Genomic DNA, 22475 nt, shown 5'->3' on the forward strand with positions numbered 1-22475 from the left:
TCAATACTGGAAGCTTAGATTTGTCAAGGGGCAAGGAATGAGACCCTTACCACATTGTATTCCATCTGTCACTTCTTTGTCCACACTCCCAGCCTGCCCAAGTCCCTCTGCAGCCTCTCTGAGTCCTCAGCTCTGCCTGCCCCTTCACCTATTATTGTGTCATCTGCAAACTTAGCAACAATGCCCTCAGTCCCTTCACCCAGAGCATTAATGCATAAAGTGAATAGTTATGGTCCCAACACTGACCCCTGTGGAATATCACTAGTTATCGATTGCCATTCCCTAAAATGACACCTTTATCCCGCTCTCTGTCTTCTGTCAGTCAGCCAATCCGCTTTCTATGCCAGTAACTTATCTTATTTAGTTGCCTCCTATTTGGGCATCTTGTCAAAGGCCTTCTGCAAATCCAAATTGATCATGTCCACTGGCTCTCCTTTAGCTAATTCACTCATTTTCTCTTCAAAGAATTCTAACAGATCTGTCAGGCATGACCTCCCCTTAATGAAGTTACACTGACTCAATTATGTTTTACCATACAATTCCAAATACTCCGTAATCTCGTGCTTAATAATGGACTCTAAAATCTTACCAATGACTGAGGTCAGGCTTACCTTCTGCCTCTCTCCCTTCTTAACATTTTCCAGTCATCCAGGACACTCCCCGACTGCAGTGATTCCTGAAAGATCACCATCAATGCCTCCACAATCTCCTCGGCTATTTCCTTCAGAACTCTTGGGTTTAGGCCATCAAATTCAGATGATTTATCCACCTCCAGACCTTTTAGCTTGCCCAGCACCTTTTCCTTAGTGATGGTCACTACACACATCCCTTCCCCCGACTCTCTTGAAGTTCAGGTATGCTGCTGGTGTCTTCCATTTAAAGACTGACGCAAAGTACCGATTCAGTTCCTCCATCATTTGTTCCTCATTAGTACTTTTCCAGCCTCATTTTCAGCAGTCTTTGTCTACTCTCGCGTCTCTCTTACCCTTTAGATATCTAAAAAACACTTGCAACCTTCTTTCATATTACTAGCAAGCTTTAACCTCATATTTCATCTTCTCCTCCTATTTGTTTTTTCTAGTTATCCTCTGTTGGTTTATAAAGGACTCCCAATCCTCTGACTTCCAACTTGTCTTTACCAAATTATACGTTTGTTCTTTTGCTTTTATGGTCTCTCTGAACTTTCTATGTTAGACGAGGTTGCTTTGTCCTCCCCGTTGTATGTTTCTTCATCCTTGGAATGAATTTCTGCTGTCACTCCTAAATTATCCCCAGAAACTCCTGCCATTGCTGCTCTACCATCTTCCCCGCTATGATCACCTTCCAAAAAAAAAACTGCAAGAACTGTGGATGCTCTAAATCAGGAACAAAAGCAGAAGTTTCTGGAAAAGCTCAGCAACTGTGAAGAAAAGTCAGAGTTATTGTTTCGGGCGAGGTGACCCTTCCTCAGAATTTCTGTTTTCGTCCTTTCTAATCAACACTAGACAGGTCCTCCTCATGTCTTTGTAGATATCTTTTCTCAATTGTAATACCATTACAGCTGAGCCCAGATTCTCATTCTCAACCTGCAGAGTGAATTGTACCATATTATTATCACTGCCCCTTAGGGCTTCCTTCACCTCAAACTTCCTAATCAAGCCTGTTTCATTACACATTATCAAAGCCAGAATTGCCTATTCCACAAGGTGCTCCAAAGAAAATATCACTTGGCATCGTGCAGATTTCTTGGGATTGCTACCAACTTGATTTTCCCAGTCCACCTGCATATTAAAAGTCCCCCAGGATAACTGGAACAGTGCCTTAAACATCTTTTCTATCTCCCGATTTATTTTCAGCCCTATATCCTGACTATAGCCAGGAGGCCTATAGATGACTCTAACTGGGGTCTTTTTTCATTTGTAGTTCCTCAATTATGATGGCTCAGTGGTTAGCACTGCAGCCTCACACCAAGGTTTGATTCCAGCCTTGGGCAACTGTCTGTGCGGAGTTTGCACATTCTCCCCGTGTCTGCGTGAGTTTCCTCTGGGTGCTCCGGTTTCCTCCCACAGTTCAAAGATGTGCAGGCTAGGTGGATTGGCCATGCTAAATTGCCCATAGTGTTCAGGGGTGTGTGGGTTGTAGGGGGATGGGTCTGGGTCTGGGTGGGATGTTTCAAGGGGCAGTGTGGACTTGTTGGGCCAAAGGACCTGTTTCCACACTGTAGGGAATCTAATCTAATTCTACCCAGATTCTATGCCTTCCAACTCTTTTATCACTTCTTGCTTATTGACTTAATTTAATTTCTTACTTACAGGGCAACTCTGCCCAGTCTGCCCTTTCAATAGGATGTGCATCTTTGGATATTTAGGTCCTGGTCCTGAGTTCCTTGAAGCCACACTTCTGTGTTGCCCATAACATCATACCCACCTATTTCAATCTGAGCTACAAGCTTATTTACCTTGTTTCATACACTGTACGCATTTAAGTACAGCACCCTCGTCCTGAGGTGACCCCCTCCATTCTCATATTCATCCCCTTATCTGCTGTGTCTGAAGTTAGAGTTCTGACCCTTTCTATACTCTCTGTCCTATTGCTTTAAACCCTTTCCTGAACTGTAGGCCCCACAACCCCACCCCAAATCCCTTTAACTTTATCCATAACTTTTCATGCAACCTAACCCTTTTCGGCATAATGTTAGCTACATCATGCTTGACACTAATAAACTGACAACTAACTTGGAAATACATTACCATCCCCTCAAATGAAGAAGGCAGCTCACCTACCACTATCTCAGGTCATTGAAGACTGGCCTTAACTATAAGCCTACATCCTAAGATTAAACTCGATTTTTTTTAATAGTCAGGTCAGCTTTCAACAGTTTGTTCACTGATAAAGTGTTGGGGATAACTGAATGTTAAAAATGCATGGACTTAATTTTGAAACCAATCCACAATATTCAGCATACATTATTAAAAACAAAGCTTAATTCAAACCTTACTGAAAGGTATAAAGGTCAGGATAAGGGTTACTTGCAATCTCAAAGGGTACTATTCTTAATGTTTAAAATTATCTTTGGGCAGAAATAAGAAAATAACATCATTTGTTTTAGCATTGCAAATCTGATACTTACATAATAACAATGGTCACTTAGACAAGATACGGCAAACTGAGTTGTACAACCATTCCCCAGTAAACTTCAACTCCCAAAAAACACAGTGGAACACATAGATTCAGGGGAGTAGAGGAATTTGGACACCCATACAACCAGACATAACAGACTGTGGAGGCAACATCCTGCATTTACATATTCAGCTCAGATTCTAGAAACATTCTTCAAAGCAGCATGGCCCTCACTATCTAACAGTGTTAAAACATTTACAGGACGTCAATAAAACTTGGGTGCCTGCCATTAGTACTTCAGATTGTTTTTATTGTTTGAAAATCCATCATAAATTGCAAGGTAATCTACTTACAACTAGATAACACCCTTGACAGGGTCATGTTGTGACAAATGATGTTTGAAAGTCAAACTGAAGTCCTAGCACACGCTGCCAGGGATCAGTAGGCACTTTATCCAAACTTCTTCAAGGAGGTTCTTGCTTATGTTTTTATTACAATTATCATTTTTAGCTCCTTCTGGATTTGGTCTAGTGAAGAACATTAAGCTGAGTTGCAGTATGACTGTACAACCCAACCTTTCGACACTTTGCCAAAGTGGCCATTTTTCTACCAGTGAGTGAGTCAACTTTTAGTGAGTTCAAAAAAAAACCTGAAGGAGCACTTACAATGTCAATCAACAAGTTGTGGCTAAGCCGGCTAACACACTGCAGATGTATTGCAAATGCAGTTGAGTGTTGAAAGTGCCCCTTAGCCAAGAATCTACTGCACTACATGCTACTGACCTTACCCTAAACCAATCTGCTTGCACGCCAGCTGGCTGAGCTCTTCTTGCCAATCATCAGCACATACGTGATAATCAGAAGTTGACCTGTGGACAACTAGCTGCGACAAGGAAGCTGCACTGTCCGACAGTGACACTGTAAACAAACAGGAATAATAATCTGTTATCATTGAATCATAAAGGACAGAAGGAGGCCATATTTTTTTTTCATGGGATACAGGCATCGCTGGCTAGAACAGCATTTATTGGCCATCCTGAATTGCCCAGAGGACAGTAAAGAGTCCAGCACATTATGTGTCTGCAGTCATATGTAGTTCAGACCAGGTAAGGACTGCAGATTTCCTTCCCTAATGTTAACTATATGAGTTGACCACATAGTCACCATGGTTTATTCTTGATTTTTATTAAAATCAAATTTCACCATCTGCCATGTAGCATTTGAACTCTCATCCCTGAAACATCAGTCTGTGGGTTCTGGTACAAAGACATTATCACAACACCACCACATCACCATGCTTTGGTTTTAATGCATGTTTGGTCCTTTCTAAAACACTATCTAAATCGTCCTGCTCCTCATCCATCCCAACAACACTGAATTGTTTTCCCCATTAACTCTTTATCCAGTTTCTTTATGAAAATTATGATTGAATAACCTTCAATGGTATTCCAAATCATAATAACATGCTCTGTAAAAATCAAATCTCATCTCTCCGTGATTTATGTGTCAATTATTTGAAATCTGCAGCCCATGGTTACTATCTGCTAGTAGTAACAGCTTCTCCTTAAATACTCTTACCCTTCATAACATTGTTCAAAATAATTTAATCTCCTCTTAAGATTTTCCAATCTGAGAATAATACCGGTGTCACTAGTTTATTGTACTTTTCTATACGTTTGTTCACTGCAATGAATTTTTATTAAATTATAACCATAATTATGCCATGTGTGGTATTTTACATTACTCTGGGGCTGGATTGGCAGTCACCCACTGTAATCTTGCAGTGACCCACATGATCCTGAGCCAATTGAAGCTATCAAACCTCCAATTAAGAAACACTTTAGAGTCTCAGTGGGCCCCACTACAATTTGTGCTGAGGTCAGTGTGGCTAAAGCTATATTTGCTGGAACTAGAGAGTTGCTAAATTGTTTTAAGATCTTTCAAGCCATGTTCTAAATTTCAATGGATCGGTTTCTCTCTTTTCCTTTGTGTAATAAACTTCAATTTAATCGTCAAAGAAAATCTGTAGCCTTGAGTGCCCATTTTTTGGTGAATGACTAAAATACTAAATAAAAATGACCCAATTACACATTCTGTGACCCAACTTGTCCAGTGATAATATAATATGGAGCTCGATGAACACAGCAGGCCAGGCAGCGTCACAGGAGCAGGAAAGCTGATGTTTCTGGCCAGGACCCTTCTTCAGAAATGGAGGAGGGGAATGGAGCTCTGAAATAAATAGAGAGAAGGGATGGGGCTGGGGAAGGTAGGTGGGATGGTGATAGGTGAGTGCAGGTAGGCAGTGGTGGGGATTGGTCAGTGAGGTGGGAGGAGCAGATAGGTGAGAGAGAAGATGGACAGGTTGTGTCAGGTCAAGGACATGGGGATGACAGAGAAGGTTGGTCATAAGATGAGACTGGGGTGGAGAGATTTCGAAACTAGTAAAGTTCATATGGAGACCATCAGACTGTGGGCTCCCTAGGCGGAATATGAGGTGCTGCTCCTCCCGTTTGAGGGTGGTGTCGTTGTGACACTGGAGGCAGCCCAGGATGGACACGTTGTCCAGGGAGTTGGAGGGGCAGTTGAAGTGGTTTGCAACTGGAAGGTGTTGTTGTTTGTTGCAAACAGAGTGCAGGTGCTCTACAAAGCGGTCTCCAAGCCTCCACTTGGTCTCACCAATGTAGGGGAGGCCACATCAGGAACAGCAGATGCAGTAGACCACACTGATGTATGGTCTCAATGTGGACTTTACTAGCTTCAAAAACTCCTCACCCCCGGCCTCATCCCATGACCAACTCTCCCTCTCATTCCCGTGTCTTTGACCTGTCCATCTTCTCTCCCACCTCAATGGCCAATCCCCACCACTGCCTACCTGCACTCACCTATCACCATCCCAACTACCTTCCCCAGCCCCACTCCTTCTCTCTCTATTTATTTCCGAGCTTCCACGCCCCTCCCCTATTTCTGAAGAAGGGTCCTGACCAGAAACGTCAGCTTTCCTGCTCCTCTGTTGCTGCCTGGCCTGCTGTGTGCCTCCAGCTCCACACTGTGTTATCTCTGACTCCAGCATCAGCAGTTCTGACCTCCAGGTGTTGCACTTTCCTGCCACAGTCCAAAGATCTACAGGTTAGGTGGACTGGCCATGGAAAATGCAGGATTACAGGGATAGGGCTAAAGTGGGGTGCTCTTTGGAGGGTCAGTATTGACTCAATGGGCTGAATAGCCTGCTTCCACACTGTAGGGATTAGTTTACTGTCCTACTGATGAAGCAAGGTTTGTGAAAACTCAGTAGCTCATAGTCACAGAGTCACAGAGTGGAAACAAACCATTTGGTCCAACCAGTCTGTGCTGAATATAATCTCAAATTAAACTAGTTCTGCCTGCCTTCTCCGAACCCATTTCCCTTGAGGCCTTTCCTATTCGTGTATCCATCCAAATGTTTTTTAAATGTTGTAATTATACCCACATCGATCACTTCATCGGGAAGTTCATTCCACACATGAACCACCCTCTGTGTAAAAACTTTGCCTCTTATGTCATTTTTAAATCTCTTTCCTCTCACCTTAAAAAAGTGTTGCTCGTCTTGAAATTTCCCACCTTAGAGAAGACACAATTACCATCAACTCTATCTATACCTCTCATTATCTTATAAACTTGTATCAAGTCACCTCTCAAACTCCAGTAAAAGAAAATGTCCCAGCCTATCCAGTCTTAAGCCTTCCATACCTGGCAACATCCTGGTAAATCTCTTCTGAACCTCTCCAGCTTGATATTATCCTTCCTATAACTGGGAAACCTGAACTGGGTACAGTATTCCAGAAGAAGTCTCACCTGTACAAACTCAACATAACATTCTCAACTCCTATACTCAAAGGACTGAGAAATGAAGGCAAGTGTGTCAAATGCCTTTTTAACCGCTGAAACTTTTTGACGAAACTTCAAAAGTTATGTATCTGCATCCCTAGGTCCCTCTGTTCTCTAATGCTACCCAATACCCTATTATTAACTGTATAAGCCCTACCTTGTCTGTTGTTCTCAAATGCAATACCTCGCATTTATCCAGATGGAACCCATTTGCCATTTTTCAGCCCATTGACCCATTTGATCAAGATCCCTTTGCAATCTTTGAAAACCTTCTTCACAATTACAGCTTCAGCAGTAATGCTATACCAGGTTAACAAACAGCAGCATTAATAATCAAAAAATAGCATAACTCACTGATAGCAGAGCCAACAGTCCAAAATTAAGCAAAATGAACTTGGGAGTCTAGCCCATGAGGTGAGGGAATAGTGTCCTAATCAACCAAAGGTTATGTAATACTCACCACAGTTCCATTCATCTGAGCCATCAGGGCAATCTCTCTGCCCATCACACCAAACATGACGGGGAACACAGGCATGGTTAACACAGACTACCTCATTGTCTTTACAAGATGCTAGAAAAAAAAGCAGAAGGAATCAGAACTACCTTCAAACTAAGCCACAAAATATTCTGTCCTCTTTCATGACAGAGTAGAATAGCTCAAATTTTAGAAGAAAGTAAACCTAACTCACAGACAAATCCATCCAAGGCTATTGCTCCATGCAAATATTCCTTAAATGTAACTCAAAGAAAATAAACAATTTCATGTTTGAAATGAAGAATATCTTGAGTTTGGTTGAATTAACTTGGTTCTCTTTGAGTTTTCCAATATTTTTAAACTTTTAATTCAAAACAAATTTTCTAAGACACAGATAACAAGGTGTAGAGCTGGATGAACATGAGGGTCTAAGCCCGAAACGTCGGCTTTCCTGCTCCTATGATGCTGCTTGGCCTGTTGTGTTCATCATGTTCTCTGCCTTGTTATCTCTGTATTCTAAGATACGCACTTGACAAAGAGGATGAGCATATTCCCTAAACACATGTCATTACACCCTGCTGTAAAATGTCTTGACCATTTCCCATGAGAGACCAATCCCATCTTGTACTCCAATAAGTTACTGAAGGGTAGCTTCTCCTTTGAAAGTATATGGCTGTAATTATTCACCTCCTACAATTCCAGATGCTATATTGCATTCTCTATGAAGAAAATTAAACTGAAGTTCTGAAAAAATATTTTCAAAATCATATTCTTGCATTTGAATGAAATATTTGACTTGTGAAAATGGAAAATAAAATATAATTATTAAATAAACCACATTAGGGTATGCAATTCAGTAAAAACTTCAATACTAACAATTTATGAAAGAAATTCTAATAATGCAAATGCAGTAAGCAGACTTAACATGTTAACTCGTGAATTTTGGAAGCCCATTCACTCCTGAGAGAGACCTCAGTCACAGTTCGGTTTGTCTCTCATAGTGCTTTGGTCGCACAGTTGGAACAGCCTAGTAATTCACAATCACCAGAAGAATAGCCTCTATGTTAGAATAATAGAAACTTTTGATTTTGTGTTACACACATAATCTCAAATTCCTAGTGCTTTCTAAACACTGTGTCTCGTAGGTGTTGGCCTTGTTATGGGGAAAGCACGTTACCACAATGTAGGGTGCTGATTACACTCAGTGTACTGAGTAGTTGCAGAGCTGTATTAATATTTACAAAATCTGTATGCTTAGCTGAATAAATTTGGAACAGAAAGATGATTGCAAAAGCACATTGCTAGATGCATTAAAAAGGACATGCTCTAAGCAAAACATTCAATTTGGTAACAAAAGAAATTGAAAATTCCAATGGTGATTTACAGCAATCCTTTTCATCTGCTTCGTCAGCACAGTCCTGGAAGCCATCACAGATCATTGTGTGCTCGATACAGGTCTTGTCAATGGTGCATTCCCACAGGCCTCTCTCACTACAACCTGAGAACAAATCAGAAGAAGTCAAGTGGACTAAAGAGTTGGATTGATAATCAGTTTTTGTGGAAATTTGATAAACAGAAGTAACAAATAAAGTACTTATCGTTTACAACGAATGTTTACTGAATTGTCCTATTGTTCTTATCTCAGAAGTGTGACTTAAAATTCGTTTTCCAAGACCAAAGTATTCAGGTGTAAAAATGAATGCCCTGGGCTGAAGTAGTTTGAAATCATCACGCCTACTAGATACCAATTTCCAACAGTTGCTGACTGGTCTCTGATAGCCATAGCAGAGATACTGGTCCATGTTTATCCCAGTCCAGCAATAATCAAAAGTCTCAACATAAAGATTTCTGCAGTCCTTCTTGAAGTCAAGGTGGGCAAACAACACAATGAACCCAATTCCTATTACAATCCATGTTATACTTTACTGGACTCAATGTTAAGTCTAAGGAATAAAAACAGAATACTGGAAGTGATCACCAAGTCAGGCAACTTTTGTGGTGGCAGAAACAAAGTTAACTTTACAGGCCAAGGATCTTTCATTCCGTTTCCCTATTTATGGATGTTGCCTAATCTAAAGAGGCATTTTTTGCCCTTATTTTGGATGTGATTCATGACAGTTGCAGAAGAAATGGTAGTAGATAAGCAATGTTTTTGAAAAATCACTATTTGCAAAAAATCATTTCACATGACAAAGGGAGTTAGCAGAACCTTTAGAAAAAGAGAAGTCAAAGGCTCACAGTCTTTAGAGAGAGAAAAAAATCCCATGTCAGGGGAAGCCTTTTGACAGGTAGGTTTAAAAGATTTTACTAAATTCATGTCATCATATAATCACACTTGATAATTTAATTGTATTTTAATGCAGTGTTGATGATGCAGTGGCTTTGGTAAGAACCAGTAAATTGACCAGTATTATGGAAGTGGAAAACTCTTTACTCTTTTAATCCACCTCATGTATAAAGTGGTTTACTTCATTAAACAGTATTGGGATTCAGATTTTACTCTGAAAAATCTTGCACTTTCGGTGTTAAATCTAAAGAAAATTAAATTTGTAGCTGTGAGAAACATGGTTCCAAGAATCGATGGGAAACTAAACTAGAAGAAATGGTAGAAGATGAACAATGTTTTTGAAAAATCACTATTTACAAAGAATCATTTCACATCAAGTTAGTGCAACCTTTTAAACCACCACATTTTGAAAAGGAGATGTCAAAGACTCTCAGTCCTTAGAGAGAAAAAAAATCTCCTCCTCGGTCTTACATATTTTTAAATCAGTCACCCCCAATTCTAGATTCTCCCACAAGATGAAACATCCAATTCTTTTCGAGCCTTGACAAGCCCCCTCAGTGTCTTATATTTTTAAATCAATTTGCCTCAGAATCTTCTAAAGTCCAGCAAATGCAAGATTAGCCTGTCTAAGAGATAGTAAGAACTGCCAATGCTGGAGTCAGAGATAACACAGTGTGGAGCTGGAGGAACACAGCAGGCCAGGCAGCATCAGAGCAGCAGGGAAGCTGACGTTTCGGATCAGGATCTTTCTTCAGAAATGACCCCACTGTTGGGATCTCTGAACCTTCCTGAGGTTCATAGCATCATACAATGCAAAAAATGTATCAAAAAACGTCTGAAGACACTGGACACTGCAAAAAGCTACGGTCTCGGGCAATAGGTCCAGCAATAATTATGAAAATCTGTGCCAAAAGAACTAGTCACATACCCATCAAGCTTTTCCAGTACAGGTACAAAACTAGAATGTATTGGACAATGTGGAAATTTGCATAGGCATATCTCATGCATAAAAATGCAGGATTGATCCAACACAAACAAATATCAGCCTACTCTCAGTCATCAGCAAAGTGAGAAGAAGGAGTCATCAATATGCCTTCAATCAGCATTTACAAAAGAACAGCCCGGTCACAAATGCTCAGTGAGTAATTTACCAGGGCTACTCAGTCCCTGACCTCATTACAGCCTTGGTCAAAGCATGGTCAAAAGAGATGCTCTCCAGGAGTGAATGATGACCCTTGATATCAAGACAGCATTTGACAGAGTCTGGTATCAAGGAGCCCCAGCAAAACTGGAGTCAATGGGAGTGAGGGGTTAGCTCTATACTGGTCGTATCTGACACTAAGGAAGGTAGTTGTGGTCAGAGCTCAGTCAACCCAGCTTCAGAACATTACTGCTGGAGTTTCTAAATATCATGTTCCAGGCACAACAATCTTCAACTGCTTCATCATCAACTTTTCCCTCCATCAAAAGGTCAGACATAGGGAATCTTTCCTATTGTTTTCACAATGTTTGGCATCATTTGCAACAGCTCAGACACTGAAGCAGTCCATACCCATACGGAGCAAGCCCTGGTCAACTCCCTTGTGCTGATAAATACAAGTAAAATTAGCACCACATCAGGGCCAGTGACTGACCATCTCCAGTCAGAAAGAACCTAACCGTTACTGCTTGACTTTCAGTGGCATTATCATTGCTGAATCTCCTACCATCAACATGCAAAGGGGTTACCGTGGACCAAAAACTAGCTGGACCAGCTATAATTAGTGTGGCTGTAAGTGCTGGTCAGAAACCAGGAATTCTGCAGCAAATAACTCACCTCCTGTTTCCTCAGTGCTTATCCACAATCCACAAGGAACAAGTCAGATAGGATATTCCCCACTTGCTTGGGCATGTTCAGCTCTATCGACACTCAAGATCAACATTACCCAGGACAAAGTAGTCCACTTGATTGACTCACATCCCTTACCTTCATTCACTTGCTTCATCACTGATGCACAGCACAGCAATGTGCACCATCTACAAGACGCACTGCAAGATGTCACCAAAGCTCCTTCAACAGCACCTTTCAATCTACAACTTTTCCCATCGAAAGGACAAGCAGCAGCTACATACGAACACCACAACTTGCACGGTCCCCTTCATGTCACACACCATACTGACTTGGAAGTGTAATGCTGTTTGTTCACAGATGCTGGGTCAAAATCCTGGAACTCCTTCTCAAACAGCATTGTGGTTTTCTCTACACAGCATGGGGGCCTGCAGCAGCTCAAGAATTCAGCTCATCACCACTTTCTCCATGGCATTTAAGGACAGACGGTTAATGCTGGCCCATTCAGTTAGGCCTAGATCCCTTGACTGACCAAAGACCTACGTGGAAGAGGCTGAATGGACAAGGAGGTCTTTCCCATTCTCCTATTGGTCATACATTAACTTTTTAAAAAATCAGAATGATAATTTTTTTGCTTGAAATGTTGGATTGTGGAGAAAGATATGGCAAAAAACCATGGGGTCAAATGATTCAACTAGTTTCTAAAACGGACTGCTTAATGCGTCACATTCACAATAATCTGTCTGCAGTAGAAAGCAGACAACCTCATGTACTGATTGTTACTAGGAGCTACTTGTTTGTTGATTGTTGTAACGCTCACATTATCACCAGCAACCTGACAAGTTAACAGTTTTAATGACACCAGTCCAACGCAGATTAACTATTTAAAGTCTGCTTCAAAGAAAAATTTCCATTTACAACAAACTTTTCAAAGTTTTCCTAAAGGTCAAATGGAGTACAGGTTCTAAAAGTGTTTAACAAGGGCAGTGGAATAGAGCTCTTCTTACCTCTTGAATCCAGCATCAGTATCAGGTCAGTATCAGCACAGCCAGATGCAAACTAAAAGGTCCCTACACTCTGCCCCAACAACGTCCTGAAAGTCCAATTTCAGAGGAGAAAACGTGGCTCCAGCATTTTTCCATTTTACACACTAGGGGTGGCGTATTAATGGAGACAGCAAGGGTCTCACCTGCTACCTACAGAGCTAGGGTTCCAGCAAAAGCCGGACATTATCACTTCACTGGAGAGTCCATCAGACTAAGTGCCACTTAACTGAATAGCCAGCCTGCCCCAGGATTAGGGACCAAGGTGTGGATGTCCTGCCAGCCTAAAGTTACCAGTCAATTGCATTTTGGATGCTCTACCAAACAGCAGCACCAATGGAGAAATAGGCATTCTGCCAATCCATCACTTCCCCAAGGCCGAGGATAGAACATAGAACATAGAACATAGAACAGTACAGCACAGAACAGGCCCTTCAGCCCACAATGTTGTGCCGACCATTGATCCTCATGTATGCACCCTCAAATTTCTGTGACCATATACATGTCCAGCAGTCTCTTAAATGACCCCAATGACCTTGCTTCCATAACTGCTGCTGGCAACGCATTCCATGCTCTCACAACTCTCTGCGTAAAGAACCTGCCTCTGACATCCCCTCTATACTTTCCACCAACCAGCTTAAAACTATGACCCCTCGTGCTAGCCATTTCTGCCCTGGGAAATAGTCTCTGGCTATCAACTCTATCTATGCCTCTCATTATCTTGTATACCTCAATTAGGTCCCCTCTCCTCCTCCTTTTCTCCAATGAAAAGAGACCGAGCTCAGTCAACCTCTCTTCATAAGATAAGCCCTCCAGTCCAGGCAGCATCCTGGTAAACCTCCTCTGAACCCTCTCCAAAGCATCCACATCTTTCCTATAATAGGGCGCCCAGAACTGGACGCAGTATTCCAAGTGCGGTCTAACCAAAGTTTTATAGAGCTGCAACAAGATCTCACGACTCTTAAACTCAATCCCCCTGTTAATGAAAGCCAAAACACCATATGCTTTCTTAACAACCCTGTCCACTTGGGTGGCCATTTTAAGGGATCTATGTATCTGCACACCAAGATCCCTCTGTTCCTCCACGCTGCCAAGAATCCTATCCTTAATCATGTACTCAGCTTTCAAATTCGACCTTCCAAAATGCATCACCTCGCATTTATCCAGGTTGAACTCCATCTGCCACCTCTCAGCCCATCTCTGCATCCTGTCAATGTCCCGCTGCAGCCTACAACAGCCCTCTACACTGTCAACGACACCTCCGACCTTTGTGTCGTCTGCAAACTTGCTGACCCATCCTTCAATTCCCTCGTCCAAGTCATTAATAAAAATTACAAACAGTAGAGGCCCAAGGACAGAGCCCTGTGGAACTCCACTCACCACTGACTTCCAGGCAGAATATTTTCCTTCTACTACCACTCGCTGTCTTCTGTTGGCCAGCCAATTCTGTATCCAAGCAGCTAAGTTCCCCTGTATCCCATTCCTCCTGACCTTCTGAATGAGCCTACCATGGGGAACCTTATCAAATGCCTTACTGAAGTCCATATACACCACATCCACAGCTCGACCCTCATCAACTTTTCTAGTCACATGGCAGAGATTCATTTTTTTGACAATCCTCCCAATAACCTACCCATACCTTGTTTGCCTCCAAACATATTATCTCAGATTTGAATTTGTTTGACAATTTGGTGAGCCTCTGACCAGCCCACTGATATCTTCCTACAGTATGCAGCTTCCTTCCGCACTATTAATAAGTAAATTTTCAGGTCATCTCAGAATTTCTTAATCATTCACATTTAAGTCGAAATCATCGGTATATGCCAATTTATATCTTCCCTTTAAAAATATGTTCTGACTGCCCTTCATTAAACCATGATTCACAAAATGATGATTTATACCACCCCTCAAAAATTTTCTCCAATAATTTTTTCATTACCGAGATTAAATTGATTGGGCGAGAATTGCTTCTTTTGTTCCTTTCTAATTTTTTTTAAATCAATAGTGCAACATTAGCAGCCCTTCAGTTCTTTGATACCATGGCTGTCATTAAAGATAATAGAAAATGATAGTTAGGGCCTCAACTCTTTATTCCCTTGGTGACTTGTGATACATTTTAGCTGGGTCCAGAGATTTATCCATCTTCAAGGACAGTAAATACCTTATTATTTCCTCCCTCACTATGTTTATCCCATCCAACATTTCACACCACCTCCAATAAAGCGTAACATGAAAGCAAACTTAGCTCAACTGTCCTGAAATTAGTTTGCTTTAGGGTTCACATGAGCCTGTCTGCCTCATCAAACTACTGGCTTGGCGTCTTCCTGTCTTTGAGCAACCTCTTGGCCCACCTCTGGATCCATGTGTTCCTCATCCAAGTAGACCTCTTGCTCCTGAATCTTTTCCTCACCCAAGACATTTCCCCTTCATCAAGTGAGGTTGTGGATGCAGCACATGACCATGATATGGGAAACTCTCTCTGGTTTATGTTACAAAGCAATAGCAGACCAGTCCAGACATTGGAACGTCATTTTGAGCAATCATATTGCTTGCTCAATTAAAACCTTTCAGCAGCCTTGTGCTGCATTGTCAGTTTGGAAATTCTGACAGGTATCATCAGCTATGTCTTGAAGGATACTCCTTGTCACCCATCAACCCATCCACATATAACAACCTCCTGGCTATGCAGAGATCCACAATATTTGTCCAGTGCAGTCAGGTGATCTGGACAATAATGAGGTGGAATCTTTTCTATTGACAAACACAGCTGGTTGCTGCTAGCATGCTCTGCCAGTAATATGGATACAATTGATTGCACTTTGTATCTATGGGATTCCTGCTACGTCAGCAAAGAAGCCTGCCTGACTTTCTGGCTACGTGATTCTCTTCATCCAAGGGAAGTGCCCAAATTGTGCACTTTAGCAAATAAAATATCAGCCATTTCCGGGATACATTTATAAAAGGCTGACTATGAAATTTCACACAGGTGTTCAATATCAAACCAGTGGAGGGCCACTATTACCTGCAAGGTTTCTGCCATTCTGCTGTTAGTTTCAGGATGTTTGATGCATCCCAGGCTACAAATCAATAATGACAAGAAGGTGGCGATGGTGTTGCAGTCACGGTTAAGTCAGTCCACAGCAAGGGTAGATGGATGGCTCTCATTCTGCCCACCCTTCCTAATATTCAGTCATGGGTCAGACACTGCACCTTCAAATGAATGACCACAACCCCAGAGTCCCAATGCATCACTGATGGCAAGACAGGGATCGGGTTGGAATTAATTGTTGAGTAAGGACCCCAATTGTGAGCAAATCAAAGACCTCCACACCTTTCAATTTGCATCTGGCTGTGCTGTAACTGATCTGGGAGTGCTTGACACTGATGCTGGATTCAAGAAGTAGGAAAAGTTCCATTCCACTGCCCTAATTAATCAGTGTGGAGGTGGAAAGCTCAAGCAATCTCAACATGCTTCCTTCCCACCTGATTGAATATAGCTTTTATCAAATGTTCCAGAGGGGATTGGTTACATTCTGCCCTAACTATCCTTTAATCTCCTTTTTGTGCAGTTGTGTGCTGCAGGCCCATGTTGACTGTGAACTAGAAACACTAGACTGAAGGCTGTCATATTGCACTCATAAGACTAGGATGCAAGAAAATATACTTTGAAGGGGAACAACAATTAAACAGCAAAAGAAGATGGCGTTAATTTGCTTGGACCATTGTAGGCATGGAGCTGGTGCAGCAATGCTAATTGTCAATCATAGGTAGCTAATTAAACTCCAGCAAGGCACATAGACTCAGATTGGTCAGGATGTTACCATGGAAAATACGACAGAAATCGGCAGTTTCCAAAATCCTTTCACCCACAAAGAACAGGGTGTGAATGTATAAAGCTTCTAGCAAGTGACAATGAATCAAACTGCAAGCCCAACTGATAATCTGAAATTAGTTTCCAGTGTAATTCTTACTTAGCAAATGTTGTCCAATAGCAGAATTAGAGCTAACAAGACCATAGGTGCAGGAGCAAAGTAGGCCATTCAGCCCATCAAGTCTGCTCCAGCATTCAGTAAAATTGTGGCTGAACTGATCATTCTCAATTCCACTTTCTTGCCTTTCCCCATAACCCTGGATTCCCTTACTGATTAAAAATCTATGTCACACTTGTATATCATCTCCTCTGTTCGTCCTGTCAGCATAACATCACATTTTCCCACATTATATTCCATCTGCCAAGATTTTGCCCACTCACTTAACCTGTCTGTATTCCTCTGCAGGCTCTTTCTCACCTCTTGCCTTTCCACATATTTTGGTGTCATCTGCAAACTTGGCAATGGTGCATTCACTTTCTACATCCAAAATGTTCTAAATACTGTAAATAATGGTGGTCCCAGTACTAATCCTTGTGGCAATTCATTCGATATAGGTTGCCATCTTAAAATGTTGCCTCCATGATGCTGGACATGGTGTTGTGAGGTTTGAGAACACTGACTGGTTGAGTGTGGTCACCATGCTGTCTGCTACAGACCCTCAAAGGGACATTTTTTTAAAACGTCTGCCAGTTGCAGGACATATGACCTGCATACCTGACATTGCCTTGGTACGAAACTCACATACCACATTATACATTTGTGTGGTAGGTAAAATACCTTTTGACATTCTGTTTGTGGAAAGTAGCACTCATGTTTACTGCAGAGTAGTAATGTGAGACAGCTAGCTTCATATTTTGCTCACATTTTTAAGATATCTTCCCTTTGACTGTAGTGGAAGATAGAATAGCTGAGCACCTTTTCAGTGTAAGAAGACCTTGCCAGAAACATTTACAAGATTTTGCATAGCATACAGCAAATAATGATGTGATTAGGGTAGTCATTTTCATGCAGGATAATTATGATACACCCATCTTAGCATTTGGTTTATACTGGGAGCTGATGACTAGTTGCCAAGGTGGCTGACCTTGTAACCCCTGAAACTGTATGAATCTCAACATGTATATCGACCAGTGAAAATAGACTTGGGGGTGAAAATAATAGAAAGCCCATTGGCAAATTTCTCAACCAAGCATCAAGCAAATGCTTTGACTGCTCCATTTCAACAGTAAATGTGTGGAACAATCAATGAGATTAAGACTAGTTAAACTCAAATTCACACAGGAACCCTTTACAGCAAAAATTTTCTCGGTTTCCGCTGGATTTTATCTTGGCTCTTCGGGATAAATGTGTAGCATATGCACCCAGCTCCTGGTAGACATGTTTTTAATATTAAAATGTCATACTTAATGTACAACCCTTGTAGAAATTTTGCTCTAGTCTGTTGGAAAATTAAAACGTAGTATCTTCACAGCAGGAATGTAAGCATAGCATACCACATGCTTCCTCATCGCTAAAATCATCACAGTCTGGTCGTCGATCACACCTCTTTGATGCCAAGACGCATCTCCCTGATTTACACTTGAAATGACTTGGAGAGCACTCTGTAAATAAAACAGTAAATCATTCCATCAATACACTTCCATTGCATCCGGTGAGGATGGTTACCCATGGTAGGCTTGGGATGCAGGCAGGCCCCCTATTTCTAAGATTATTTTAGAATTTTCATTACATTAATTAATTGGGAATTTAATCACGTTGTGAACTTACGGTTAGATGGGGAAGTATAAACTGTGAGGAGACATTTATATTGAATCACAATATGGAGCAAAATTGACACCTCCAGCAGGCTTGCTTGAGACTGCAAGTGAAGTTCATTCAATTATTTAATTTACAACAGATTATTTGAATCAATTCATTGCGCATATTTACTGAATAGTTCAAGACCTCTTGCAACTTACAGCGAAACAATACCACCTTAATACAAAACTTACCGGCATTGCTTTCATTTAAGGCTAGGGTTCCTTCGAACTTAAATATGATAACTTGCTGCAGAAAGTAACCTGATGTATGGCTGCTATTCAAAGTTATTCATAAAAACAATCCAAAGTCAGGAATTTGTTTTTAAGAGAGCTACTGAATGTTCACATACTTCTATCACAACGACATTGCCCTGTGATACCTTAGCTCTGTTGTTGCTGAAATACTCATTCCTGCTTCTGTCATCCTCAGACTGGGCTTTTGCCATACTCTCCTGGTCCACCTGGTATCTTCGAACCTTCAGGAACTTCACCTCATCCAAACTATTCGAAATGTGACCCGCCCTGAGTCTAATTAACCCTACTCTCTATGCCTGGGTCTACATGGGCCCCCAAATCTCTACAATTTACACTTCTTGTCTTTCTGTTCAATGTGCAAGCAATCAAAATAGCAGCAGTAGTAGGCCACAGAATCATCACAGAATCCCAACAGTGTGGAAACAGGCCACTCAGTCCAACAAGCCCACACCGCCTCTGCAAATACCCTATCCCTGTAACAGTGCATGATCCATGGCTAATCCACCTAACCTACACACCCCTGGACACTACGGGCAATTTCAAATGGCCAATCCACCTAGCCTGCACAACTTTGGACTATGGGAGGAAACCGGAGCATCTGGAGAAATCCCACCCAGACATGGGGAGAATACGCAAACTGCACACAGGCAGTCACTAGAGGCAGGAGTTGAACACGGGTCCCTGGCACTGTGAGGCAGCAGTGCTAACCATTGAGCCACCGTGCCACCCTTAAGCAGTGTTGGCAGGGACTCTTGGCTCATAGGACCAATGCATGGACTTCTGGAATAGCATCCACTGCAGCACTCTAAAAGTCTTACACATTTCAATAAGGTCTCCTCTCATTCCCCTAAATTCCAACGAGCACAAGCTACTGAACCTCTCCTTGTGGGAATGCTGCTCCATATCCAGGATCAACCTAGTGAACATTCCCTATAAAGTCTCTAATGGCAGGATAATTTTCCTTAGGTAAGGGGACCAAAGCTGTTCTCAGTATTCCTGCTATGGTCTGATCAATGCCTTGTACAGTTTAAGCAAGATATTCTTATTGTTATACTTTATTCCCTTTGAAATAAAAGTCAACATTCCATCTACCTTCTTTACTACCCACTGAGCCTAGATGCTTACATTTTGTGAATCATGCACAAGGACCCCCCAATTCCTCTGTGCTAAAGCTTTCTGCAGTCTTTCTCCCTGTAAATAACATTCAGCTATTATATTCTTCCTGCCAAAGTGCATACTCTCACATTCTCCCACATTATAGTCAATATGCCAAGTTTGTGCCAACACTTCAACTGTCTATAGTCCACTATAGACTCCTTGTGTCATCTTCATTACTTGCCTTGCCACCTATATTTGTATCATCCTCAAATCGTCAGGTTGAGCCACCACCAGTTCTCTCTGTAATGGAGAGCAGCCCTATGGTATGGTAGGATTTTAGTAATTTTCGTTTACTACCACCATGGGGTCATACTTTATGCTGGCCTTATGTGCAGTACCTTATAGAATGTCTCCTTGGAAAATCAAATATACCACATCTATTGTTTCACTTTTAACTACCCTGGCTGTTTCGTCTTCGATAAGTCTGTCAGGCATAGTTTCCCCTCATGAAGCCATGCTGACTCTGCTTGATTGTGTATTACTCAATGCTCTTCCACTACATCCTTTGTATAAGACAGACATTTTCCCAACAACAGATTATATGCTATCTGGCCTAGGCATCTCAAAAGGCCTTCAATAAATTTCCATAAAAAAGGTCATTGTACAAAATAAGAGCTCAATGAGGTGTTGAAGCTGAGGGTTCAGATGGTAATATCATAATTCAACAGGTAACTAACAAGAAGATGATAGTCAGAATAAATATATCATTTCAGGTTGGCAAACTATAATCATTGGTGTCAAATGGGCTTTAATGCTGGGGCCTCAATTACTTATGATCCGTATCAATGACATGGATGGAGGAACCAAGTATATTGTTGCTAAATTTGTTGATGATACAAAAGTAGGTATTAAACCAAGCAATGATGAGGAGACAGAGGTTCTGCAAAGAATACAGAGAGATTAAGCATGGGGTAGCAAAGTAATTGAGAAACACACAGAATTCTGCAGTACATAACAGTCTGATGTGTCCTTTTACATGAATGATAAAATGTTATCATATAGCTACACCAATGAGTCAGTCAGCTGATATAATGTTGCATCTTATTTGCAAGGGAAATGCAATATAAAAGTCAGGACGCCTTGTTACAATTGTAAGCAAAGATGAAGGCTTCGTAGTCCTAGAGTACTGCAGGGCTGCTGTCTTATGAGAGAGGGCTGAATGGTGGTGCATTTAACCTGAGGGTTACCATACCTCATGCAAGGAGTTATGTTGAAAAGGCAGCAACTTAAGACTGAACTCAGCTGACATGGGAAGTGAACCCATGCTGTTGGCATTACTCTGCATCAAACATTTGTACGGGTTGAAGTGACCATGCTGGAGTACTTCGCACAATTTTGATCTCGTTACTTAAGGAACATATATTTAATTTGGAAGCAATTCAAGGAACAGTTCACTTGGCTGATACTTAAACTTAAGGGTTTCATTCTGATGGAAGGTTGAATCAATGCTCATTGAAATTTAGAGAAATGAGCGGTGATTTTATTTAAAAATCAAGTACTCTGAGGCAGCCTCTGTGACAGTACTGAGAGGGTGTTTCCTCTCACGGAAATAGCTAGAGCCCGGGCTCAGTTTCAAAATAACAGGTTTTCCAGTTAAGACAAGATGAGAAAAATGTTTTTCCTCATATAGTCATTCATATATTTGGTATTCTCTTTCACAGGCAGCAGTAGAGGCTGGGACATGGAATGTACTCAAGGTTGAGGTACACAGAACGTTTTCATTGATAGGAGAGTAAAGGAATGGGGAGTTAAGGCTACAACCATATCACCCAGGACTTTACTAAATGGCGCAACATGCTCATTGGCTGATGGCTATTGCTGCTCCTATCTCTTGTGACTTCAGAACAAGGTTATTTCGGGAGAGCGGGAGGAGGTGAGAGGGCCAATGATGCACCCTACGGATCACTGCCCATGGGCTGAAAACAAACATTTACATCCTAGTGTTTAAATTTAAAGATAAACAATAGCCATTGGGGAGAGGTATTGAAGTCAGCTGACACCCAAGGAACTTTACCCCAGTAAGTGCCAGCCTCTTCAAGAAAGAAAACATCTTTCAGGAAGATACTGAACTTGAAACTAAAACTGTAGCAAAACTGCAACTTAATATGACACTTAAACCTATAAAATTAATGCTAACCTTCCACATTCTCATCAGGCATCAGACATGTCCTGTTGTCAGAGTTTTCTCTGGGGAATTGTTTGCAGTCTGTGTCCTCTGGCCATTGCAGTCCAACCATGCTCAGTACAGTCTCACAGTGTTTTTTGGAGTCTTCACATAGAGATCTGAATAAAATAATAAAAATGTTAAATAATAATTAAAGTATGATAAAATGGGAGGATAACTAATTGCATATACAAGAAACATCCCAATAAAAATAATAAATACTAAATGGGGTCATGCATTTTTTCCTGTAATTAGTTGGACATATTGTCTCAATTAAAGCTTAATCAAGATACAATTTTGATGGAAAATTATTTCATTAATCAACTCTTTTACTTCATATTCCTTAGCACCATTGCTTCCCAATTCTGTATCTAGATGGAATATGCTGTAATTGATGGCGAAAATAATCAAAGGGATGTAGAAATGTATTATTATGGCAGCTTTTGGTATCAAGCAGATTAACTTTGCTGATGCAATAAGTGACAAATGCACGAAATCTGTTACAGATTATTTTATTCACTCAAGAATTTTGCGCAAAACATGAATATAGCAGACTTGGATTACATTTATGATAAAACTAAACATGATGCATTAATACTGCAATCTACTCCATTGGATTATTACAGAAATGC

General features: G+C 41.2%; 1 protein-coding gene across 5 annotated transcripts in view; it reads right to left on the minus strand.

Moving 5' to 3' along the window:
* corin (corin, serine peptidase) overlaps positions 1–22475 on the minus strand; it is a 212727-nt gene that overhangs the window by 36091 nt on the left and 154161 nt on the right. For all 5 annotated transcript variants that reach the window (XM_048544649.2, XM_048544631.2, XM_048544678.2 and 2 more), the window contains 5 exons: positions 21817–21962; positions 17961–18068; positions 8822–8935; positions 7423–7533; positions 3887–4016 (listed from right to left, as the gene is read on the minus strand). In XM_048544649.2, the coding sequence (XP_048400606.1) occupies positions 3887–4016; positions 7423–7533; positions 8822–8935; positions 17961–18068; positions 21817–21962 (609 nt within the window). The remainder of the gene's footprint in view (positions 1–3886; positions 4017–7422; positions 7534–8821; positions 8936–17960; positions 18069–21816; positions 21963–22475) is intronic.

Source organism: Stegostoma tigrinum, chromosome 1, assembly GCF_030684315.1.
Source record: "Stegostoma tigrinum isolate sSteTig4 chromosome 1, sSteTig4.hap1, whole genome shotgun sequence".
NCBI lineage: Eukaryota > Metazoa > Chordata > Chondrichthyes > Orectolobiformes > Stegostomatidae > Stegostoma > Stegostoma tigrinum.